At 42.7% G+C, this 26,239-nt stretch overlaps 1 protein-coding gene across 1 annotated transcript; it reads right to left on the bottom strand.

Annotated features, from left to right (window-relative positions):
- Positions 1 to 312: 312 nt before the first annotated feature.
- On the bottom strand, positions 313 to 23,037 carry scap (SREBF chaperone). The gene is made up of 22 exons (XM_070911775.1): positions 22,901 to 23,037; positions 19,886 to 20,006; positions 19,276 to 19,433; positions 18,216 to 18,436; positions 16,587 to 16,692; positions 15,962 to 16,134; positions 14,702 to 14,828; positions 12,676 to 12,788; positions 12,414 to 12,508; positions 11,888 to 11,986; positions 10,854 to 11,066; positions 10,048 to 10,436; positions 9,541 to 9,687; positions 6,341 to 6,542; positions 4,963 to 5,078; positions 4,143 to 4,689; positions 3,622 to 3,707; positions 3,335 to 3,417; positions 2,192 to 2,358; positions 1,825 to 1,905; positions 1,365 to 1,571; positions 313 to 584 (listed from the first exon to the last, which is right to left on the bottom strand). The coding sequence occupies exons 1-22, from the start codon at positions 23,020 to 23,022 to the stop codon at positions 339 to 341; spliced, it is 3,819 nt and encodes a 1,272-aa protein (XP_070767876.1). The 5' UTR covers positions 23,023 to 23,037; the 3' UTR covers positions 313 to 338.
- Positions 23,038 to 26,239: the final 3,202 nt, after the last annotated feature.

A 26,239-nucleotide genomic window follows, 5' to 3' on the forward strand; every position in this document is an offset into this window, starting at 1 on the left:
CAAAAAGCACAAACTGGCGACTGGTGGATCCTCTTTACGTGAGAAACATCCAGCTTTCGTTGACCAAACCTCGTGACCCTCGTTAATGTCAACACTTCGGTATCGAGGGTCTGTCACCCTCCTCCGACAAAATGTAGCAGGTTGCACAATCAGTCCTCAGCTTTTTTTTTCCTCATTACATCCAGGTTTGTACATAATATGCACATGGAAACTGCACTACTGTGTCTCCTTTGGGTGTCAGAAACAACACAAATCTGTCAAGTCAAAATGATGAAGAGGAAAAGGATGTTCTGAGTGCATTTTTTCATTTACTGCTGCGTACGTCCGTCCGTCTGTCCTCAGTCCAGTTTCTCCAGCACCGAGGGCACGTACACCAGGCTCAGCTCGCTGCCGAAGTCGCAGATGATGGCGGCGTTGTCGAGCACCAGCAGCTGCCGGACGCCCTGGCCGTCGCTGCTCTGGCCCAGGTAGACGGTCTGCAGCAGGTCCCCGAAGTTCAGGTCCCAGAAGGAGACGCAGCCCTGGCCCCCCGTCACCAGGAGAGACTCTGAGATCACTCCCAAACTAGCACCGCAACCCACCTCCTGGTGAGGAGACAGAGGTTAGGTAGACTCACTGTGTGGTGCATTTAGCTGCAGTGTAGGGCGTCAGAACACAAGGTCCCAGAGCCCAAGATGAAATGTCATTTCAGTAATACTATAATATCTTCCTGTGAAGTTGTAAAATGTCTTGATTATCCCTGACGTGACTACACAGCTGATCAAATTCCAAAACTTTCTCTGCCTGAAGTACAAGAGGAATTCCCACCAGAAATCCTGGCAGACGTTGTTTGTGTTAATTAATTAAGAGGATAAGTCTGATGATATTTTATATTTTAACATTGTGTGTGTATCAAAGTCTTATATCTCTGTCTCTCTCTGCTGTTGCCCCAAATACTCACAAGAGCACCAAATGTAGATTAATCCGCCACTAAAAATAGTCCCCAACAAATTTCCTCCTGTTTGCGTGACGTTTGATAAAAAATACAGTGAAGCTGTTTTAGGAAATTACTGAGACTTTTTTTCCCCTTTTTTTTTTATTATTATGATTATATATTTGTGACCTGTTTTCAAATATTCACATCTTCAACACATTGTTGGTTTTTGTCTTTTCGTGGGTTTTGTTGACAACAACAAAAATACAGAGGTAGTGGGCGACAAGGTAAATCTAAGGGGTCGGTGGTTAATTTTTTGGACTTTTCTTTAATCGTTTTTCTTCTTTTTACATTATTTATGTATAGTTTTCAAACATAAAAAGGTACCAGGACAAAAAAAAAAAAAAGAGTCTAACTTTAACTGCGGGTCATTTCAGAGATATAAAAATACCTGCTGTATGGAGTAGAGCTTGATCCCGGTGCTGCGGTCCCAGATACAGATGAGGTCATCCAGTCCCGAGCTGATGACACAAGAGGTGGTGCAGACCAGCGAGGTGACGTCGCCACGGTGACCGTAAACATGGCTGACGCGGCTCCCTGTCAGGACGTCCCACAGGCAGATGGCGCCGTCCTGCCCGCCGCTGGCCAGCACCATCGTCTGAGGAGGCCGAGACACAGAAACATGTTCACAGGGTTGAACAATACAATATGACAGTAATATCACGAAAGTAAAAGCTCCACATTATTCTATTCTATTTTAACAGAAAGACATGCTGTGCTTTATACTGCTGTAAATTAACTAAAATCATAAGCTAATCTGGTCAATTGTATAATGTCATGTCGTTCGTCTGGAAGGACAATATAGATTTTCATTGTGATATAATACTATCAGAGGAAGGCATGTCACAGACCTGGTCTATGTAGATGGCTGTGATCCCTCCAGAGTGACCCTGCAGAGTGAAGAGGCAACACGAGTCCTCTAGACGATAAATCTGACAAACAAACAACAGAGGAAGAATTCATTAGGATTGAACCGTAACACTAATGTGACTGTTTATATGTTTTGTCTAGAAATGTTTCTTATATCTGTACTTTTGTGTAACATTTTGTGAGATATCAGTTAGAAGTACTACATGTAGCAAACAAGGCTACAGAGTCATTATTTTACATCGTGTGCTCTCAAGTCAGATTTGGTTATTCTTGCTGTTCAGTTAAAAAAAACATTCTGACATCTTTAGTATTTGTTGTATTTCTAAACTTGATGATTGGACATGTTACCCGGACAGTGTGGTCCTGGCTACCGGTGACGACCCTCCCGGCGGCCGCTCGCAGCACCGTGATCGGCTTCTGGTGAGCGCACTGTACCGAGCGCGTGAGCTGGCAGCTGATCACATCCTCGCTGCTGTAACAGGGAGAGGGGGGCATGCTGCCTCGCCCAGGGGCACCTGTACGAGGAAGAGGAGGACATACATTTTTAGGAACCTTCACTCCCATTTCTTCCTCCTGTTTCACCTTTATTTTTAGTGGAATCATCTTATATTTGTATTGGATGGCAGCTATTGCAAATGATCGACCAGCAGTCCAAAATAAAATAAAAATATTAAATTTAAAACAATATTAAGACAAAGTATAACAGCAAACGTTCACATCTGAGAACCTCAAGCGAGATTATGTGAATTTTTATTTTTATAAAATTTCTGTCGATTAATTATATTTTAAGATAGCGACGTTTCAATGTCTGAGGGAGTCTCTTGCTGCAGATATTTGCATTATGGCCACAACAATTATTTTTATTCTCAATCAATGTGCAGATTATTCCCTTGATTACTCGAGCAATCGTTTGGTCTATGAAATATCTTGTTTTGCCCGACAAATAGAAACCAATGATAAAAGATGGTGAAGATGCAACCAGTGAATGTTGTGAACGTTTTAGCTTAAAAATCAGTTATAGAATAATTATAGAACACTTGCCGAGAAGTTACATGCATAATCACCAATTTGTAAAACATCTAATAAAGCTGCATCCTGGAAAATAATATTTGCTTTGGATGCAGCAGCATAATTTATGTACAGCTGGCCAACTGTTCGAAAACCACTGAATGCTGTCTCCCCAATTTCGTATCATCTACATCAGAATAGACAACAGTAAGGTTTTCCACCATAAGGTAATGAATAAAATATAGACAATCATACCCAAATAAATAAATAAAAATAAAAACTATCAAGGGCATAAAGGTAAGATAGAAATTGCCCTCTTTAATAGTTCATTAGTTTTCATTTACTTCACTGATTAAGGTCATGTAGTATGTTGTAATGTTCAATTTAACATCGAAAAAGCTGTAAGAATATACAGAAATGCATAAAAACACTACGGGGCAGTAGAAACATCACTACACAGATGTGATGAAAGCTGAGCCTCACCTCTGTACTGCAGCAGACACAGAGGTTTGTTTATCTCAACAGTGAAGAAATCTAGAGACCCGTTCAGCCGAGCCGCTACGATTCTGAGGAGGAAGGAGGAAAAACACTTTAGCATTATGCAATCGAGACACCGCAACATTTTTCGTGAAGTGAGAAGGAGCTTGTATCCAGTGACAGTCAGCGTAGTAAATGACCTACATGAAAGGCACACAAATTGTACTTAAATAAAATCTGAAACAAATGAGAAATGCATGTGGCAGCAAAACTGAAAGATTTGTGTGTTTTACCTGTTGTTGAGGAAGGCTAGAGCTGTGATCCCAGAGACTCCGTCTTCATTACTGCAGCGTAGCGATCCTTCCACTGCATCCCACAACTGTGACCAATTACACAGAATGACAGACGAGGGGGTAGGAGTTCAGTATCTCTCAAAGCCAAAACCCTCTTCAGACACATGACACCGAACACTAAACCGCTGTTACTCTCAATATTTTTACTTCCATGTACTTTTAATTCAAAAGTGACAAACAACAAAAGTTTCTCCAAAGAACATTAAGCATGTGAGGGTAAGAAGAAACTCTTAATACCTGCTTCATTTTGTGAACGTATCTCACAATTTCTCATTCCAAACTTAAAATATTGTGATATTGGCCAATAGTGAGGCATTTCATTAAATGATAATAAATGAAAATGTCTATAAAAGTGCAAAGGTTTAGCCGTCTTTTACACAAAACAAAAAATTAAATCATGACCCAAAAAAACAGCATTTTTCCACGTTTCGCTTTGTGTGAAAACAAACAGATAAACACACCTCCAGTTTACCGCTGCTCCTCCCAGCAGCTATCAGATTTCCTCTCAGCTCCATGGCCCAGACGGAGCTTTCCCAGTCTGCCGTCGCCTGCGTCCCTGCTGTGGAGGCTCTCTCCTGGGTTAAGAGGGCGGCTGGATCCCCTAAGCTGGGTCTTCTCTGGAGCTGAGCTCCTGAGGGCGGCGAGGAGGAGGCAGAGGAAGGAGAGGGGTAGGTGGAGGGTGAGGGGAGCTCGTGCTCCATGTAGGCGCGCTCCACCAGACCTCCAAAGTCAAAGCCTTCTCTGGGTGGGGTGGCGAGGTGGGAGGGGGGCTGGGAGGTAAAGTTGGTGTCAATGAGCGGGGTGAGATCGGGCTGGTCGGTGAATAGAGTGGGCCGCGTGGGAGCAGTGCGGCGTCTCAGCGGGTAGCCCTCTTCCTCGCATAGGCCGTCGCCATTGACGGAGGAGCTGCGAGCTTCAGAGCCAAAACACTCCGACTCTGCTGCTCCGCTCACGCTGTCCCAGCCATCCCGCTGCTCCCAGCAGCCACTGCTGCTGCTCCGCCTGAGCCTGAGGAGCAAACAGAGAGTTATTCACAGAGATAAATCGATCTTCCTGATACTATTGGCAGATGTTAACTCATTGCAGATACAGTATATATCGTTATTGGAATAGGATAGTTAGGTCATTTAAAAACAGTGTCACCATCACATAGTTTAGCCAAAAAACAAACAAATACTAAGAAAGGATGCTTATCAAACACGTTTGTTTATGTTATGAGAATGAGCATCACCAGAAGATAGCGGACAGAGGTTTAAATAATCGATGTTGTGACATTCTCACCCGTGGTTTGGGATGACGGTCAAACAGTCACCAGTCTGAGCGTCCCAAACCCGAATCTGTCCTGCCAGGCAACAGCTAGCCAGCAGCATCCCGTCACTGGCCAAACACTCGATGTCCTGCAGGACAGAAAGACAGAGCATGAACTAAATGAACAAATGGGCTTTAATTTTCAATTTAATTTCCACAGTTTGTGTTTTGGGGTTTACTCTTGGCTTAGTTTGGAATCAGTGGCCACAACCAATTTTTTGTTCCTGTTCAAGTGTCAAGTGTCCCTAATTGGCACAGTGAATTCCTGTTTTTATTGTTCCAAACTGACACTGTAATCTGACTCCTCTGGTGAATTGCACACATGTACAGTAATTGTGCCTCCAAAGAATATGAACAATTTCATAATTACAGCTTGTGTAACATGGCAACTGAACTCATTAACACTGGCTCATTTTAGAGAGTTTCTCACATACACATGTATCTGAACAGACGTACGGATGTATTAGCTACTGAAATGTTTCTTCTCTACAGTGTAGCTGCACAGACTGTACACAGTGTATTCTATCTGCAGACACTGAAAGTGATTAGTGGTTCAAAACAACCAACTGACACATTTTTGACAAGATCTAGGTCACCAGCATCCCAGATGTTTTTTACTGACTAAATAACAAAAGAAACTTTTGTCAGCCTATTGATTGCAAATGAAGTTACCCAAAAGATCAATACGGGGTGATTAATTTGCTGTTTTTGTTTCTTCCTGACTTTGTTTTTGGGTAATAGAGACAAAAGCCCATTAGGACTGGATTTGTTTCTCTAGGGGAGGTGGAGTGATTTGTTTTGATTACTTGTGCTGGTCAGTAATTTTAATACAATCATTCTTATCCTATATTTGTTTACATTTTGGCAAATTGGCACCGTTACAAGTATGCCAAATTAGCTGTTAGCTGATCCTGTTTGCAATGTGGATTATGGATGTACAGACAAATATCACTGGATTACTTAAATACAGATGAAAACTTAAAAATGTGATGATTCTCAGTCTTTTTTTTTCTGATTTCTAAGCTGAGTTATGGAGATTTGATCATGATGGACATCAAGAGATAATGATGTCCTCGGGATCTGTAAGTCACACTGAATTATATCAATGTGTGTTTCATTCTGTGTATTAAGACTTGCCTGAGTTATGACTCAGAGAAGGAGTACGATTTTGACTGAAATTCACCTCACGCTGAATGTCCATGTCAATTACAAACCATATCCTGTAATCTCCTGATGGCTAAAATGCCGTCCGCGGTTAAATTACCGCTGTGCGCAAACCAGTTTGACCAATATAATACTTTTTGCCAGTCATCTAGGTGTGCGTGTCTTCTTTATCCGAGTCCATTCTCACCATACTGTGGCCCCTCAGCAGCAGCGGTGAGATCTCGCTGATGGGAGGTGAATAGCCGTAATCGTCGCAGGGCAGGTCACCTCGGCGCCGGCGCCCATGAGCGACGCCGTTCTGGCCGTAGTTACGTGGGCAGAGAACCCGGTAGAGACAGAAGAGCAGCAGCACCAGCAGGACGCCTGCCGCCAGGCCCAGAGCTGCCACCCTGGATGGGTCAAAACCAGGGACAAACAAAAAACACTATTATACAGTCAACATTTACACCAAGTGGCTTTCTCTCTTGTTTACAACTTTTGGATACTTTCAGGCAACTTTTATGTACACTGTTTTAAGATCTACCAAGTCTCTACATTTTATACTACAGTTTATCGAATAAGTAATTATATCCCTCCTCCCTTCCAGTTCAACCTTACAACCCCAATCCTACAATGTGCTGAACTATCCACCTGGCAGAGCATGACGCATCTGCCTGCTCTGCTACCTGCCGTGGAATGTGGCATATCTGTGACGACGAAACCTGTCAGAGGAGTGTGACCTGCTCTGTCCGAAATACCCGTCTTTTTAAAACCCTGCTGCTCTGTAAAACGTGAGGAAAGTTGTCACACAGGAAATGAAGGGACAGACAAAATCCAAGCGGGGATGATGTGATAACGTTGCACTGGAGTTTCATCCTTATGGGTGTAAGGAGTTTAAATGAGCAATCATACAGTTAGAATTAAAAAATGACAATGACAAATGAACTGGGGTTTGTGACTTTAAGACTCACAAATAGCTTATTTATTAAGCTGCTTTGGTAATCCTTTGTAAAATTAACCTGAGGAGGTCGAGTTGATCTGAACTTCTTGACATAATTTAACTTCTGCTGTATGAGTCGGTCTGCTCTTCTTTTGTTAACATGGAGAAAAGCCAACAGTGTTATTTATTTCAACAATGTTCTGGGGTCACTTCCTGTTATTTGGATTTGTGTTCTCACCTCTCACACTTTGTTCTCTTACAAGAGGACAGAGGTGCAGATGTTAAGGAGGAGTTTGATTTGTGCCCGTCTGAACAAACTGAACTTAATAAATAAATGATCTGGAGCGACTCATGCAAGTGTGTTCAGGGCGGTTTACGCTCGACTCCAGCGGGAATCAAATCTGATCTCGGCAGTGCCTGCTGAGCTGCACATGGCAGGGCAGCACGTACACAGAGAGTCAGGAATCTGATTCAAAGATATCCCGTGTTCTCCATATTAAGCTTTGTTGTGATTCGAACAGTTGATCTCTTTGCTGATGTACATTTATGTTACTGAAAAATACACAAGGAAGTACACCATGTCCCTCTATGTGTTTGACAGGCTAAAAGGCTTTCCTGCTTGCGTACATGTTTGTTGCAATATTTATAGTAACAGGTTCTTGCTGTTCCCAGTTTAAATAGACGTAACTCACGCTGTCTGCTTGCTCCAAACTTTTATGGAGCATCTTGTTTCTGTACGGTTTACAGAAATGACGGTGACACAAAACATTAATAGATTGGCAGAAAGGCTACTGGTCAATATCTCCTAAAGCCTTAAAGGTGTGTGTTTGTAGTCTTAAACAGGTTTATGACGCAATTATGAACAGCTGAACGTGTGCTCTGAAACTTCTTCAGGCTGACAACCTTCACACAAAACACGTTTTGTAAAACTAGCAGCTTACACACCAGGATTTGCCTGATTTGTATTTTAGTCTTTACTCGGACAATTTATTTTGTTTTGTATTTGAGAAAAATTGAGATTACAAAGCCATATCTTCCACCAGCACTATGTGCAATCCTCCAGCAACGTTCCAACATCTTGTGCATCAGGTGCCACCAGGAGGGGACATGATGTAGTGATTTTGTCAACTCAGTTCAGTGGTTTAAACACTGTTACCAACCCTGACTACTCCACATTCCTCAGCTGGAAGATCCATCCTGTTTCCCTTGAACTTGAGAAATACCTGAACAACTCAAGGCTCCATTGTCTTTTCTAGTGATTAAGAAAGAATGTCCCTCACTGTGTTGCAACCTGCTCTGAATGCGGTCGTAACAGCATGTTCACCTTTATCACACTGGCCTTCTCTCTGCCTCAAGGTCATCTAAACTTCCCGGCTGTGAAGGTCACGACTCTGACCTAACTTCAGCTGATAGCCTTCGTATCTACTGTCCAAAGATGAAACGAAGAACCTTCCACTTAGCAGTCAGGGTGACAACACACTGCCTTACACAACACAGCACAGTGAAAACTACACTCCAGACTCTGATCTTGTTGGTGAGGGGAGGGGGGACAGAACCTTAAAAACACTGTCAACAAGAAAGTGTCCACGGTGCAATCAGTTCAATGACACACTGGTGCAAAGACCCAAGGCCAAGGACCTTTAACTGCTGTGGCCCTCGCTTTCACTAGTCTGTGTGTGAGTGTTGTTGTTTCAGCCAAGTGCAGATTTTCAAATAAAGAAAATTGCCAAATTTATGGCAGTCTAAAAAAAAAAAAGAAAGCCACTGCTGGAAAAAACAATCACCAATCAGACCAGGTTTGAATCTGTGTATAAAAAAGCCACAATGTGATTCAATGATGCAATAAAACAATAAAAAGGGTTGAAAGCATTTATAGGCACTGTGCAAACTATATAAACTCAATACGAGTTTATGTAACTATCACAACAGATGCACTGATAACCAACAACTGCATGGTCCAGCATTTTAGTGTAGTCTACATTTTAGAAGAATAAGAAACGACAACATAATTACTTTGAAAATACAAATTTACATGCAGCTGGTCAGTACTACTACTACTACTACTACTACTTCTTAAGGCTGACATATTTTAAGTGCTTTAGTAATATGACACTACAGTGTGACGTTTTCTCCCCCCTTTGTGAAGGGGAGCAGTTTGACAGTTGTTGCAGACAGAATATTGCGTTACTTTGAGCGTGTAATTTACAAATAACCTTCGGTTATGCTGTTGAAACTGCTTTACTTAGCTCACTTTCAGTTTTAGTCAGACTTTGGCTTTAATTATTATGGATATATGATGCACCACTATGACTATGACACCACTAATTTCATCCCACCCCACCGCTGTTGGAGTGTTAATGTCTCTAGTCTAATGTCTGTAGTTTTGTCATGTACATGTACAAAAAAGGCCTGTTCCGTCTTTAAATTCAGGCTGAAAGACATGTGTGTCTGTGTGTCTTAGCACTAACTTGTAGAGGGTGAGGTCCGTCTGTAGATCTGGAACTTTGGGAATAGGTGGAGGGGGGTGTCTCGTGTCCTGAGGGTGACGTGTCTCAATGGCCTCCTGGGGGCTCAGGTGAACGGTGACGGGAATGACAGGCAGGATGCTGATGTACCTGAAACAGGACAGTAATAAAGAGGATATTACAAAACCTGATGGGATCTTCTATGTAGAATCCAAAACTTGCTAAAGCGCCTTTATGTAGGGACGTAAACACAGTTCTAGCCAGTAGCAAAATACTAGTATGTTGTATACTAGTTGTAGCTACATTAGCTGTCAGAATTTAATGTTTATGTCATTTTACTTTTAAAAGAACACAGTTAAAAGTCTTTCTTTCATTTTATTTAAATAAAATCCTATAATATGGTATATTCATATTATAGGAAAATGGACTAAAGTTGACTCACTTAGGTCAGTAGGTAAAGTGTCTTCGACTGTGACACTGAACTCTGATGGACTCTCCTGCCGCACTCACCTCTTGGCTAAAGTGATGTTGTAGTAGCTGAAGAGCGATGGCCAGTGCCTGAAGGAGAGCCTCCTCCAGCCCTCTTCATCCTCCGCCCCCCAGGTGATCTGGGGCACAGCGGGCGGGGCCTGGGGGAGGGGCCCTGCCCTGGCTGAGCCATGGTGGCCCTGTGATTGGTTCTCGGGTACAGGAGTTGGATCTGGTGCGGGGTGGATGCCGAGGGTGCTGGTAGGATCTCCTCCACGAAAGACTGGAGCCACCACCCCCAGGTGAGGGGGCAAACCACCTCCTCCGGGATCTCCCAGAGGGCTTTGCTCGGACACCTGTGCAGCCAGGTAGGTGCGTATTCCGGCCGGGTCAGTGTAGACGAGGATGCCGATCCAGATCACCGTGCCAACCTGGAGATAAAGCAGATGAATGATAATGATCAGTAAGCTGAGATGCACTATCTGAGATTCCTGCTTGACTTGTTATATATGTATATAATCTGTCTTTTACCAACTGTCACAACAAACCAATTATTCACATGCATTCTCACAGTGTGCCACAGCCAGCAGCGAACCCTAAAGCTCAAATGATTCAGATTGAGAAAGTGGATTCTGTTTAAAGCAACGGCACACATGAAAAGTCTTGAGGGTGCAGCCACACTGATGAGTCACTGAACTAACAAATATTTGGCAGAGAAGGTTCCTGTCAGTCTTTGTGACATGAATACAATGACAATGGAATTGAGAATGAATCCAGACACAGAAGAAGACAGCAATGTAAGATAACACAGTACAAATTTACAGTCAGCTTTAAATCCATCTTCTCACCATGATGATACGCTGAGCCAGGCGTGTGCGGGCCAGGAAGTACACCACACGCAGCCTCTTGGGAAGCCTCAGGTTCCTGAAGGCCGGGGTCTGCAGGGTGATTGTGTGGGGGGAGGGCCGTGGGGGTGGGGGGACCTCGCGTGGACGCAGCGGGCCGGGTTTAGGTGGTGGTAGTCCTGCTTCGGCTGGCAGGCGACGGTTCAAGTCAGCCAGCTGGGGAGGAGGGGCGGAGAGAGTGAGGTGGTTTAATTAATTCATCAAAGTCCTTAATCAAGCAAAAACGCCAAATATTCTCTGGTTACAGCTTCTCAAATGTGAGTGTTTGCTACGTCCTGTGTTTCATGTCATTGTACATCGAATATCTGAGTTTGAACTGAACAAGCAATTTGAAAAAACAAGATATTTGAAGGGGGATCTGGGAAACTGCGCTGGACATTTTGTACTATTTTGAAGAACGACTAATCAAAACAAAAAGTCAACAGATTAATTGATAATGAAAATAATCATTAGTTGCTGCCATATTAATCATATATTTTACATATACCACATATTCGTCGAAGGATTAAGGATTTAAGGGTTCTTATGGGTACCAGATTTTTTCGTGTATGTAAATACATAGGCTTATGGTGCTAATGCTCATTTAGCAGGGCACTGAGCTAAACACCAATGAAAGGTTTCAGTATGTAAGTGACAGGAAAAAGACCAGGTTTTAAATAAGAAGTGCACATGTAGGGGAAACAGTAATCTGAAAACTATGGCCTGTGACTGCTATCTGACCTCCTGTATGACCTATATCTGCTCACTAGGACGGGGTTGCGTGTGTGTGTGTGCCCCAGTTAGTGCTTTTCATGTTATCTTTATGTTTACATTTGAGATTTTTGCAGGGATTATCATGGTTGATTCATAGATATGTGCTATTGTTTGTCAAGAATAAATACAGATTACAAAACAACAGTAAAAAAAATGTCAAACAATCTGTTGGGTTTGTCTTCTATACAAACCGATGTGTGATGTTTGTGTGTGAGCCTTCTCACCTCCATGCGTCGGATGTCTATAGATAGTACTGTGGTGAAGAAGAACATCTGCAGGAAGAAGTCAGACACCAGTCCCACAACAGCAAACAGACAGAACTCCTGCAACGCACAGGAACCAGTGGAGACATCAGACCAGTAAACAGGCAAAGCACATGTTCGCATTTCTCATAGAAACAAACTGGTATAACCTGTGGCACGATGACTAGCTAGCTTGACTCATCAGTACGCACTGCTGCATCATAAAAATGAGCAATGCAGTAGTTTGCCGCTAACAGTACATTAAACTAGAATTAGATATATATCCTCAGATAGTTCTATTAGTCTTTGGATTGAGTATGTCACGTGTTGCAAAGAGGACACAATAATAGACAGAGGACGTAATTAATGTGTTTTTTCATATTCTCATAGCTTCTCAACTGTTTTCATACTACATTAACATTTTCTGTCTCATTACGCGAGACATGTCTAACTAATACTTCCGATACTTTGTTTTTGCTGATGCAACAATACACCATGTTTCTGTTACCTGGATAGCAGGCACCAGAGTAAAATATCCAATGAGGATGATGCACAGTTCAGTGGCCATGTTCTTCATGATAGACCAGCTCTCATTACTAAGGCCTGGAGAAAAAAAGCAACATACATTTATGAAACAAACAAGAGATACTTTACCATGCCAACATATGCAGTAAGACAGTAGACTTTGACTAGTACAAATGTACTGATTGATCAGCAATTTTGCTGCACCTGAAACAAACACACTCAACACACACACTCTCTCCCTTTACCCTGAGCAATGCGGAGTTTGACCTCGAGGTCGACGGGGGTGGACACCACAGACTTTGTGAGGACCAGGACGTTCTCCAGGCCGATCACCACCACCAGGTAAGGAAAAATCTCCCTGCAGACAGAAACTATGAGCTATGAAAAACTATGAGCACAGGAATAAAATTAAAAAACTAAACCAGGACTCACTTCACTTCAGCGTGTATACTCTACATGATCATTACTCGGTACATTTTCCATTGCCATGTTAGCAAATATTTGAACCTCTGTCATTAGAGAATCTGACAATGACCTCAACGGTATAATAAAGCTTCAGTTCCTGGATCATCCGCAGTACAAGAAACCCCAAGCAAGGAGTGCACGAGGTAAAGCTGAGTTTGGTGGAACAGATATTCCTGTCTCCCTGAATCACTTTTTAATAAAAAAAGAATTGTGTCACCCATAATGACTTGTGGTCATTCATTTCCCCAGAAGCTGTGCAGTTTCTAAATAATGAGTTGTGTGGCCATCAAGATGATCATTTACAATAAGGTCAGATGAATCATAAGGTTCTCCATCACAGCGAAGATTAGATCTTAAAAAGGTAGGTGTGTGTGTGTGTGTGTGACGCAGGCTAAAACTACACCAATGACTTTAACAATGAGGGTTCTCTTCCTGCCAGAGCAGCGGACATGATGACTACACTCAATTATTTATCAATATTTGGCAGCTGTCTGCAGGGAATTTCCTCCTCTGTTGAAGTGTACAGAGAGATTAGTTTGAGAGTTATAGATAAGCTTGTACTGTAGAAGTAAGGGTATAACTGGGTCACAGAGGAGTCAACGGCTCTACACAGACGCACTCACTAACACTGCACATAATAAACACACACAACTTACCACCACCCCTATCTCAGGAGCCCTGTGTGTGGAGTCGACCATGAGTAAGCAGGATGTGTAGCTTGCATGCATATCTTGGTTATGTTGACCTTGATGTGCGTTTATGCAAACACACTGAAGGTACAAGCGCCGCTCAAAGCAGACCTGCGTGGATCTTGATCAGTGGTTGGACGACAGTGCGCCGTTGTCACGCCACGACGCCTGCTTTCTAATAACCCGCAAATGATTGGACAACCTTTAAGCGTCAACATCGCTGTATCTCCGCCTCCTCACAAGGGCCCACCCACATCCAAGCCCCGTGCCTTATTTTTCGTCCACACTAACACACTGACTTTTTACCCATCTGCAGTAAACATTAACGCAAATCCATGTAGAGTCAATGCAGAGGAAGTGGGAAGTCAAAAAGCCTGCTTGTGTGTGTGTGTGTGTGTTTATGGACCTGTCCTTGTCTTTCTGTGAATAAGATAAGAGATAATGATGAAACTATAACAGCCTGTTGCTACAGTAAATATTAACAGGATACATTTAAATGTCAATAGCTGAGCATAATGAGGACACCATCACGGCTGCAGAAAGTGTTCCAACTGTGACCCAGAAGCTAAACTCAATGATTTTTTCTGTGACCTCCCATGAATAAGTTAGAGATCAGCGGTCTGGTTCCCACTACAGTAGATCTTCATAAAATTACCTTAAAAAAAAAACCATGAAAACAAATTGGCAAGATACATGTTGACATGTTCCTGATTCAAGACGAAGAGTCTACAGTCATGCTAGCTGCACTTTGGCACACTGATGCTTTGAACTAAATGCAAACATCAGCGTGCTAATGTGCTAACATGCTGTATTGGACAAATTTACATTTTGACCTGATAATGGCACTAGATGAAAAGTTAAGGGATTGTGGACGTCCTGGATTCCAAATTGCCTCCACATTCGCTGGCTTTAAGGTTACGGCTAAAAAACTATTTTCTACTAGCAAAAATGAATCACAAACTCTCTGCATTTCTCTCTGTTTCTGTTCTGCAAACGTTTTTGAGGTATCGTGCTGACAGACAGGAAAACTAACGAACAACGGTGGAGACAAAGCCTCTTTGGTAATCTCCCAAAACTGATGTAAAAAAAAAAAAAAAAAAAAAGTGGGCATTCCTACCCTCCATTGAGCGTGGGTGTCAGTCCAAACAGTGTACACAGTCCCACAGACATGAGCAGAGAGCTGAGGACTGTGACCACAGCAGCCAGAGCCAGACCCCATTTAGACTTCACCATGTCAATCTTACCTGCAGGGAGGAAAAGAAGATATGTTGGGTACAGGACACTAAAGCTGTCCGTACAACTGTTAGATTAACTATTTGAACTATTTAACACTTCAGCCATGAAGTCTGATATACTCCCAACAAATCCTTCAAATGATGTGATCTGCTGAAGTGGCTTTTTAAAGATAACTACTTCACCACCCAGGTTTACTATTTGAGTTGTAATCAATTGTGTGCCAAGAGTTTCATAAAAGAGAACAATGGAAGTGTTGCCAAACTCAAGTTTTTAAATGCCAGTTAATGAAATATAACACCAAATTTGCTATGAATACACATGAACTTTACTTTTCTTAGCCAATGGAATAACAAGCAAGTACTCGATGAATAATTTAGCTTTTGTTATCCAAAATTGTTCCAGTATTAATAACCTTTTCAAACACTGACTATGATCAAAATTATTTCTTTTTTTAACCTTCAGAAACTCTGCACTGGCCAGTACCTATTTTTCCATGAAGGTTTTCCATTAAACCATTAATTCCAAAGAGCACTTCGTTGTAAAGCTCTAGCAACATAATGTTCTTTAAAATGTATTAACATAAATTAAGTATATTGAATAGCTATGCAAGCAAAAAGGGAAAATTCACTTAAGAAAATTATGACTTTTCTAAAAATAATTTTCTCACTTTGTTTTAAAAATCTAAAATAAAAAAAATGTATAAGCAAATTATAAGCATGGTTTCTTTTTCACATTACATTTGAAAAAGATTTCTTTAACAAGGTGACAAACATGAATCGACTAATCAGCTTGAGTGTGAACATTTATTTGGTGCACTTTGAGTACGTGTGTGTTTGTTCCATGAACTAATGTTTGTACCGGTAAGTCTGTGAGGGTGAGGTGAGTGCATTCTTACAGCGGTGTACAATGTCCCTGTGTGAGGATTATCCCTGCACCAGACAGGAACAACATTGGCACACAACCACACACAAAGGCGCAATAGGCATGAGTCTGGATCTCTGGCACATTTCAAAGATTAAGTGGTGTGAGTTGTGTGAACAAGGAAAAAAAAAAAAAAGAAAGAAAGAAAGCATTAAGGAAAAAGTATGATGGTGGAACAAGACACGCAGGACAGAGCAGACAGGAAGGGAGTTGGACTGACGTGTGGAGAAGTAGATGTAGGCAAAAAGGATGATGTATGTGGTGACGAGGGGGATGAGCTCAGCGATGCCGATCTCCTCTTTGAAGTGGACGTGAACCATGTGGTCGTCTCTCAGGCTGCAGTTGGCCGACGGGTGGAGCTGCTTCAGACGGGCCCGCAGGCTGCCCAGGAACCTGGACGGACACACACACACACACACACACACACGTCAAGATCATCATCAGCACGGCAGATACATCCCACTAACTGATTAATTAAAATTATACAGTTACTGTGAGGAAATGGAAGTTTGATGCACATGATTGGTAGTCTCTATCTCAGGCAAGTAAATTGTTGATGCTAAAGTTCGTCAATAGAGACAAGATAAGCTCAGTCAAGCAATCCAGCACTGAAAAAACTGCCAGTTGTCTCAGTAATGCACGTTACACTAATGCCTCAAAGTAAATGGGGTAATATGCTACACGAGTCATAATCACACAGCAATAATGAATGCAGCCTTCAAAAAAAAAAAATATATATATATTTTGTACAAAGCAACAGCCATTATATGATTCCTGAGTTTAAATAGAAATGTATAAAATTCAAGTAAAATGGCACTTTCTTATCTATTGCATGTGTAACTCACCTTGCATCGTAGCTGGACAGCACTACAGTGATTGTGTACGTCACCACCCTCTTCCTGTTGTAGTGACTGACTCCAGTGTACTTCCCAGGGACGCCAAACAGCAGGTCTTTAAACACACAAAGTACAGCGCATTAGTGCAAATGGTAACCGTTTTCCTGTCGTAGTGACCGATAAACAGGAAGTCAAAAAACAAAAAGACATTCATACTTCAGCATCCAACTAATCTAGACCAGTAGACATTCATTAGTCACAAGTTTAGCAGTTACATAACAGCCAACTTAACATCCCCACAGTTGTTATATTATTTTGCCTCTTTGAGTACGGGACATACTTTACGATCCAGGCTCTTTCGGCCGTCTGACTAGCCCTCCATCAGCTCAATGTGAACAAGAGAATCAGTCTGACTGTATCTGGCAGCCGAGCCGTCCCTGACTCCAGCTCCAGATTAAGCTTCCCACCTATAAATCACTTGAGCTGGAAGGTGAGACAGAATGCTGAGCTGGCTTTGCCCGGACAGGGAGGGTGATTTGGTTCACTATGTCACTGGGTAAAGTTTTAGAGTATTCAATATGTTCCCAAGGAAAGAAACTGCTTGTTCTCTGTCAATATGAAAGCCTTAGTTTTCTGATGCCACTAACCCCCCCCCCACACTCACTCACTGCCTCCCTAAAATGACTCCTGTTGAATGATGGCAGGACAAAAGCCTGAATAAACTCCACTCCTTTATTTTGTAACAACCGTACCACTCATTGATACGGCGACACCATTATAATTACTACAAATAAGTGAGTCACACACATTTTTGTGTCAGCGAAGCTCAGCATACATCCAGTGACAGGCCATCAACTCTGACACTAGCAGCCTCTGCCTTTTCCCTTTCAGACTGGATTTGGTGGGTAATCGTGTGCTTAATGGCACAAAACAGGAAGAACACAGCGCTCTTGCAGCACAAGTTAAACTGAAGGCTTCAGAAATGAAATGAACAAATGGTAGCGGTGAATGAAAACAATTACGATACAATTAGCTCTATAGTGGCACTCATATGACACTTCCGTCATCTACAAAATACATAAGTTTATGTTGAAATCATGACCTTCAGAAAAAGTTTGGAGAATGTGTTTTCTGATGAAATCCAAAAGTGGACGATGTTTACCGGCACTATGTCGCAAGTTCAAGTAGGTTCACATTTTTGATGGATTGAGTTGAGAAATGTTCCGCATTATACAATCCATGTCATAGGTCGAAGCATGAGTCAGTTAGAAACACTGTACACGGGAGCATTTGACAGGTAACAACCACATGTGAAGCCCTCGTCATGCTCTTCAGGACAAATGCACATGGAACACCAGGAGGGTTTGGGGGAGTAAAAGAAACGTGGTCTCATCTTTAAGAAATGTGAGCGCTAAACCCTCAACTACTTTTCTTGACTTTAAAATTCAAAACGTCTCAGTGCCTGTTTGTCTGTGTTGATTTCTCTGTGCCATTTTTCGTCCCTTGATTAAATATCCCTAAAGCAAGAACTAAAAGGGGAAGACACTTTTCCATGAGCATGTGTTCAGGCCGTCTATTAGCTTCTCTTACACCATCCACCACCCCCCCACTCCCCATCTGAGTCCTCGTCATCCCTACCTCGCAGCGTGGCCGAGGTGTGCAGGCCTTTTGGTTCATGTTTCTGGATGGTCTTGAGGAGGTCGGGGTCCGAGTCGAACAGCTCCCGCTGGTTCTGCCAGTAGTTGCCGGGAGAAACGAGCAGGCAGCCGTGCTCTGGCAGCACCGACTGCATCCGCCGTAACCCTGGAAACAGGTCTGTCACCTGGAGACACAGCGTCTCCAGACTGCGAATCCCGGAGCTGACGGAGGAGAGTGGAGGAGAGGGCCGAGGTGAGGGGAGGAAGAGAGAGGAAAGGGGGGGAAATGAGGAGGAGTAGTTGATATTAACAAAGCTCACAAATACCAAAAGCTCATTAAGTAAGAACTATTTGAGCAAGGGGTAACATTAATCAATCAATTTAACTGCATGACAGGAAAATGTTTTCGATTTGAACAAACTTCACTGAGATCAACTGCTCTGTACAACTTCCAAGCAAAACACTGAACTGTGCTCCGAGCCAGCGCTCATATCAGTGCTTTACAGTACAGCTGCCAAACAAACAGATGGCTGCAACACAGCACATGCCCGACCTGACAGCAGATCAATGCTTCGCTGGAAGCCCACAGGTTTTTTTTGAAGGTCGTATATGTTTTTCTTTCTCTCACGCTGAAGGCAAAATAGTTTTGGGTTTACAGTTTGACTTTGAACACGTGTTGGGGCACAGACAGCAGCGTATCTTCAAAAGCAGCTGTGTTCAAGACACAAATGACAGACTTTCAATCAGTTTGTACCTCCACTAAAGTTAATTGATCTGCAATTATTTATATAATCATTTAATTTTTCAAGAAAGAAAAAAAGCCAAACATTCTTGTTTCCAGTTTCTCAAACGCGAGGATTTGCCTCTTTTCTCCATTTGAAATATTGCAGACTGAATATATTTGGGTTTTGGACTGTTGGTCAGCTTCTGCTCTGAATTTGAGGAGTATTTTTAATCAGTTAATCAAGAGGATAAACAGCAGATGAATCAACTATGTAAGTAATAGCTGCAGCCCTAGTTTTGTATAGTATAGTTGGGACATGCAGAATTGTGGTGTTTACCTGTCGGTGTGGACGTGGTTGCGGATCTCCTCCAGCAGGCTAAATGCTCGACCCAGTGGCGACCGAAACACGTCCACCGGCACCAGGCTGCTGTCCCACGGAGACACCGCTGCCTTCACCAACACCTGCTGGATGTAGGCGACCGGAGGACCCCGGTACTACAGCACACACACACACACACAAACATGTAGGTGACACATTCAGACACAACATGAAACTCGACTGAACCAGCCACGTTAGCAGTTTAATTACTTTTTAAACCAGAACTCAGACAGTGAAAGTCTTCTTGTTAAGTTTCCAGTTGCGCTGTCTCAAAGGCTTACAGTAAATTAAAACTACTGCTGACAAGGAAGTGAGCCACCGCTTTGTGCTCATCTTCTGCTTTCATTATTCATGAGCCTCCATCTTTGCTGTGAAACTTTTATGCCTACGTCTGGGTCTGAGAAAAAGTCAGTTTATGGTTTGGATTCAGATTTAAGATTATAATTAGTCTTAGGTTAGGAGGAGGATCAGGATTCAAGGTTAAGTAATGAATGCAGATAAAGGACAAAAGTGACAGTCAGACACTCTGGGATGTATATAAATGTGTGTGTGCTTTCACTTCTCCTACCCAGTCGGGCCGTTCTCCGAGGTCTCCCTGAGGCTCATGGGAAGGGACGCTGTAGTCTCGCACCCCTGTGGTGAACTCCACAGGACCCGTCCCAGGCAGGGGGAGCCTCAATAACGGATAGCTGGGAGAGAGAGAGAGAGAGAGAGAGAGAGAGAGAGAAAGGGAGGAGGGGGGGGGGTCACAGGGTACATAATGGATATGAAACACAAGTGTGAGAATGACTGAACCTCTCAAAGTGTGCTGATTTGATCTGTTTGAAATGTTTCAAGGAATGGGACATCGGTGCTGTACATAATATTAGAAATTATGGCTGATTATTTCCTCTATGAATTCATCTAATCTCCTTTTACATACTAATTCATCCTTTAGACAGTAGTTGGGACGGATGCCCATCACAGGTTACCAGAACCTTAACATTTGAATGAATATGAAATGCAGAAACACAATCGAACTGTTTTTGTATTTGTCAACCACAGAACTAACCAGCAGAGACTTGGCACATAACCAAATATAAATTATATACAAATCTCCTGCATTTTCCTACTAATTAAACAACAAATCAATTCAGCACTATCACACATTAATATTGACAAGTAATAAATAAATAATAAGCATTCAAAAGACAGAGGTGGACCGCGTCTACGTGATGTGCGTTTGCTCACTATGCAACGCTTCAGAGAACATGAAACCAGGGCCTCTGCTTTTCTTGCCAGATGAAGTGCTACCTGGAGAGACCTGCTGCCTCTTTCTACTGGAAATGGGTTGGTCCTTATGAAACAAGTTCCCTTTGAGAACTAAACCACTTATTTCTTGTTCTGTGTGTGTGTGTGTGTGTGTGTGTGTGTGTGTGTGTGTGTGTGTGTGTGTGTGTGTGTGTGTGTGTAGGGGTAGTAAGTTCATTTTGAAACAGTAGTATTGAGCAACCCTGTCTCACAGCCAACAGGCTGAGCTTTCAGTGGTGGTGGTAGATGGGTAGATAACAGGACATAGATTAAAACGATTTACACACAGTGTCCAGACGGAGAAAAGAGTAACTTTCTGCTTACTGAATACACCCACGTCACAAGATGAACAAAAACACAGCTAATTCCAATCCTACCAAAACCACGGGAGAGGGGAGAGAAAACTTTAAGCACTCATGCATTACTAAGCCCAGGTGTCAGACTGACATTATTCATGTCATAATCAGCTTTTACAGTGGGCGGTCGAGTCGGGCCCCTCATGAAAAGCTGGCCACAGGGATGTCTTCAAGACCAAGTCAAAGCCAGAGCACAGTTAACAGTTTAATGACTAACTCCCCCACCCAAAAAAAAAAAAATTCAAGTCAAACTTCTTCTTTTTATAAACATGCAGAACCCAACTAAAATATTGCGATAGTGAAGACGCAGGTCTTGCACTATGAAAATATTGCAAGCCTTCAAAACTTTGAATATAAAATGCAGCAATACCTCTTTCATACAGCAGAAGAAAGAGTGACTGTTTTGTTGTTGTTTTCTTGTCTCTGAATTGAACTAACATGACAAACACAGGAACGTCTTAGAGGGGAACATTTATAGGCTTAATGAAAATCACCTAAATCACTAAGTACAATGAGTGGGCTGTAGCATACTGGCACACATAAGAAGGGGGCTTTGTGTATTCTGCAACGAGACAGTGAATTACTCTGGAGGGCTGGACCTCTCGTGAATACACCATATGTGAAATTATGATAATGTATGATGACATTATCCACTTTCCTTAATATGTATCACACAAGCCTCAAAGCTAAAACTGAGGAGCAGATTATAAAGTATTTGCTGAGTCACCGGTATTGATCAATACCATTATCAGCTTCCACGCAGACAGTGTAGTGTCATTTTGAACTGTTGGTTAGTACAAATATTACTTATTTCCCTTGCTGTCAGTTGGATGGAAACCTCTCTTCTCTCTGTTTTTCCTCCCTCTCTCCAAGCCTCCCCCACTCTCCAAGGTCACTGTACCTCCACAAAGGCCTCTTTTGTGTGGAGCCAGCCCCCCTCCTGACATGCAGATGGAGGGACAGGCCTCCCATTCTCACAGGGCCATTTTCTCACAGCCCTTTGCTCTAGTCCTGCCTTTAACATCCCCGTCGTCAAGCTCTTTTCTTTCACTTCGCCCCGGGTGGTGGTCAGTCGTCCATTTGGTCTGCACCCCTGCTGTAAGGTGCTGCGAGGACAGCACGCAGCAGGTGCATGCGTGCGTTTCAGATTGCTGAGATTGTTTTACAATGCCTTTACTGACAAAGCCAGGCCAACTCCCTGACCTATGTCCTCTCTTTTGACCAGAGATTTAGCAAGAGTGTATATGTGCGTGTGTTAAGTGAATGTTTGTGTCATGGTGTCGGCGGGGGGCTGTTATGTGTGCGCAGATGGCCAGTTCAGATGAGCTGAGCCGGTTACTTGTCTCCTTTGTCCAATCACTTTCTCTACAACTCAACATGCAGGCATTACTAAAAGAGGTCTGGTGTCATTCATCCACCCCAACAGCAGCCCTACTGTCAGTCTTTCACAAACCAAAATCAAAACATCTATCTTGCTGAGTATATCAAATGTACTTACTGGCTATAGGCTTGACAATGGCTCTAAAAAGTTTTAAGCTTGCTCCGTTGAGGAGAACAGGATTCATAACAGTTACAAATGGATTCTGAGGGCCAGGTTTTAGTTCAAAGGAGTGTTGTCTGACCACTCATGAGTTCTGCCAGAATAGTGCATGTGTCATTTTATTGGCAAAGCAATAACCGAATACTTGAGACAGACTTTCAGTGGTGACAGATTCTCAGCAGTGCTTTAACAGCATTACAAACTTTGGCCTAAAAAATGACCACTGAAGTAAATCAACACCTGCCTGACACAAACAACAAATATGAGTTTTACCAGTCTGTATTGTGAGGCCACTGCACTGTACTGTATCTTAAGGTTTCTAGCATCAAACAAATACAATTTAATGTAAATTTTGAGCAAAGAAAAATAAACACCAAAGCCCTGACAGAACACCTACCAGCAGGTGAGGATGCTGGCGGAGGTGAAGAGGATGATGGGTACTGGGTAGGAGGCACACAGCAGCCCGTGGCGGTAGAAGGCCGCCGAGATCTTTTCTCTCAGCTGCTCGCGCAGCGTCATCCTGACGGGCGGGGTCAACTCCCGGCCATTGGGAAGCACTGCGCGGCCGAGGACGGTGCGCCGCGGGGCATCCAGGGACCTGGAGGAGCGAGTGAGACCAGAGTTTAATAGGTTATTTTAAAAAAACTCCCAGTTGCTGGTTCTGCGGTCTTTCACATCATAGAAGCTACAGCAACGTGTATGAAAGACTGTTTTGTTTCAAGAATCAATGCTTTATTGCCTTTTCAACATGGCTGGGTTGGGATTCAGTTTGGTGAGCTCACACAAAACAAAAACAACAGGACACATCACCTCACATACAGTCACCACCTTAGGACATGAGAGAAAAGACCCCATGTCGCTGTAGGACGGCAACATCTTAGTTGCTAGTCGCACACATTCACCTCATCACAGACAGTTTGTATAAATATCAGTCGTACCTTTGGGGGAAAACGAAACCCCAAAAGGTATTTTTCTTAAGATGGTATGCATCTGGTAATTTGGTTCAATGGCTGATTCCACAGCACAAAGCAGAAGCAGTGGTTTTACCCAGCTACATTCTCTCTAGGGCTGCAAGTTGCAACCAATAATCATTCTGCAACTGATTAATTTTATTCACTGATTAAGAAAATTAGTTACAAGTTCCTAGAGCTCATGATGGCATCCTCAAATTGCTTGTTTTGTCCACCAAGAGTTCTAAAACCTAAAAGGTACTAAATTATAACGGTATTCTAACAGAGAAAAACAGGAAATCCACAATCAAAATGCTGCAACCAGCAAATGTTTGGCACTTTTGCTTGATACATGACTTAAACAATTAATCAATTATCAATATTCTTGTCAATGCTGAAAATGTATTAAAATATATATATCAAAATATTGACATCCCATGACTGTTTATCAATATGTGTATTTTCATTCAGATTTGTATCTAAACATGTTGTACTATTAAAAAAATAAACTGAGAGGTTTGTGCAGCCTTGACAAAGACACTGTGTGTGACCTCTGACTGCTTTCTAGTTTTCTAGAGTGCTTCCTGAAAGCACAGGTTTAATAAATATGGGAAACAAAACTGTAGCCTAGCAGTGAGTTTTTATTAACAACATCTCTCATCGGAGAAATCCTGTGGTACATCTCCAGACACACACACACGCCAGCTCTTATAGGGAAGCTCTGTCCTGGACACCTAATTAGCTACATACTCCATGTGTTGGCACACGCGCTGCTGACTACAGGCATGGTGTGTTTTTCCTTCAGCCCATACAGGGGTCACAAGTTAGACATCACTTAAACACACAGCTCATTCAGCAGCAAACAAGGTGTGGACACATTCCCCCCAGTAGGAAACATGCAACTCCGGCTGAGCAGCTACACTGAAGCAAACAGATCTCACCGGGGTAAAAAACAACCACCAGGTTACCCGATAACAGCCTTTTGTTATTAGACAGCGGGTAAATTCCACTTCCATTCAGGTAGGAAAGCGCAGATTAAGCTGGCCAAGGTGGAAGACAGTAGGATTTAGTAGACATCCTTTAAAATGTACAAGTGCTGAAACGACTTGTCACTTATAAGGGAAACAACGCTTCTTAAATATGATTATTTATTAATTTATCCAATTTCTGATATCATTGCAAATTGAATAATATCTTAAGTCTTTGGCCATTTGTTGGACAATTAAACAATATCTTCTAACATGAGCAGAAGTCAGTTGCAGCCATAATGTTTATACTCAATGAACTCAATAAACTCAATAGTACGTTCATTTTACATCAGGAAGCCAAGAAAGAATTAGTCGATTAATCGTTTAGTTTATCAACAGTACATTAATCAAAAAGTTCGGAAACTATTTTGATATCGCTAAATTGTTTTCAAACAAAAGTGCCAACCAGTCACTGTCGCCAACTTTTCCAATGTGAGGATTTGATACTTTTCGTTTGATATCATCGTTGATTAGACCAATAAAACATTTGATGATGGACTTTGTTATGGCCATATGATTCATCGACTAATGGTCTGTGTCACAAAAAATGTGAAATCTTTGCTTTACGGGTGGTTCACCTAACTTCAAACAAAAATCGGGTTCCTTCAGTTTCCTTTATTAATCACATGTTGACTTCTCTGCTCAATCTCAGCTCCTGTCTCTGTTTACTCAGCAGACAGGTTCAACACTGCCTATCGCTGTTTGTAGTTACACACTGCTCTATTACAATGTTTAACTGGCCGCCCTGGCACACATAATGCAGATGGATTTGTACAGTATCTCATTCTACCGACCATTTCCAGCTCCCTCTTGCCTCAGCTTCTCACATGATGTCAATAAGCAGCATCATACTATTTGTTAGCCATGCCAAAACACAACAACAAAGCTCTGCCACAGCAGCCGTCACCAAGCTGTATCCATCATTCAAGTCTTGAACTGTTCTGAAACCATACCTGCTAATGGGAGACCAGGTTATCTCTCTGGCTCGCAGCCGTTTATGTCCCCTGAAAGCAGAAGCACTGGGTTTTTTTAGCTTAAGCGGTGCCTTGTGGTTAACATAGCGCTCCCCTCTTGATTCAGTCAGAGTGTGCGACTGCTCGGCTCGTCCCCCCGGGAGCAACGGAAACATTCCCTGGGAGGAATTCGCCTCAGGAGTCTCTTGATCTGCTGTTATAAATACCCTATACAGTAAAAACAGCAACGTCCTGGCAAGCTCTCACAATGGGTTCTGCAAAGGTCAGAAAGGGCTTTGAAGTAAAGCCTTTTTGCTCTCTGTTTCTGTTGGAAAGTTGACTCAGCCAGGTTCTGGTCCTGCTCACTGTCTCGCAAGGGAAAACTTTCAATGAATGCCTCCTGCATCTCTCAGCTGTCTGTCCAGTTCACTGCGTGCTGTGGCGTTACGTGGGTGTAGCAGCAGCGAGACCTGATTTGGCAAAGGCTCAGCAGCATCTCCGTCAGTGAACTAATCCGGGATTGAGCCGATCGGAAACTCAACGAGCAGGGCTCAGCGCCTATGGCCACCCCCCGCTGCTTCACCTCCTCCTCTGTTCACAGCCTGTAAGCAGCCTATCATGTATGTTGCACCACGCCAAGACATTCACATGTCAAAAGAATGACAAGTTTGACGCCAGAGGCCTTAAAACCAAAACTTCACAACCAGAGCAGAAAATTAACCCCAGCCACAGGCCGAGTGCAGGTAAGCTGCTGTTTCAGGCTGGTGAGTTTGTTTTCTCTTCAGCCACTTTGGCAGAAGACCAG

This window comes from Enoplosus armatus, chromosome 9 (genome assembly GCF_043641665.1).
Source record: "Enoplosus armatus isolate fEnoArm2 chromosome 9, fEnoArm2.hap1, whole genome shotgun sequence".
Taxonomy (NCBI): Eukaryota; Metazoa; Chordata; class Actinopteri; order Centrarchiformes; family Enoplosidae; genus Enoplosus; species Enoplosus armatus.

Excerpts from the sequence above, each read along its gene's own strand:
- scap (XM_070911775.1), bottom strand. The coding sequence starts at position 23,022 with ATGACGCTGCGCGAGCAGCTGAGAGAAAAGATCTCGGCGGCCTTCTAC. Across the intron at positions 16,135-16,586 it reads CTGTCCAGCTACGATGCAAG|GTTCCTGGGCAGCCTGCGGG; the intron begins GTGAGTTACACA and ends GTGTCCGTCCAG. Across the intron at positions 10,437-10,853 it reads TGGCTCAGCGTATCATCATG|GTTGGCACGGTGATCTGGAT; the intron begins GTGAGAAGATGG and ends CTTTATCTCCAG.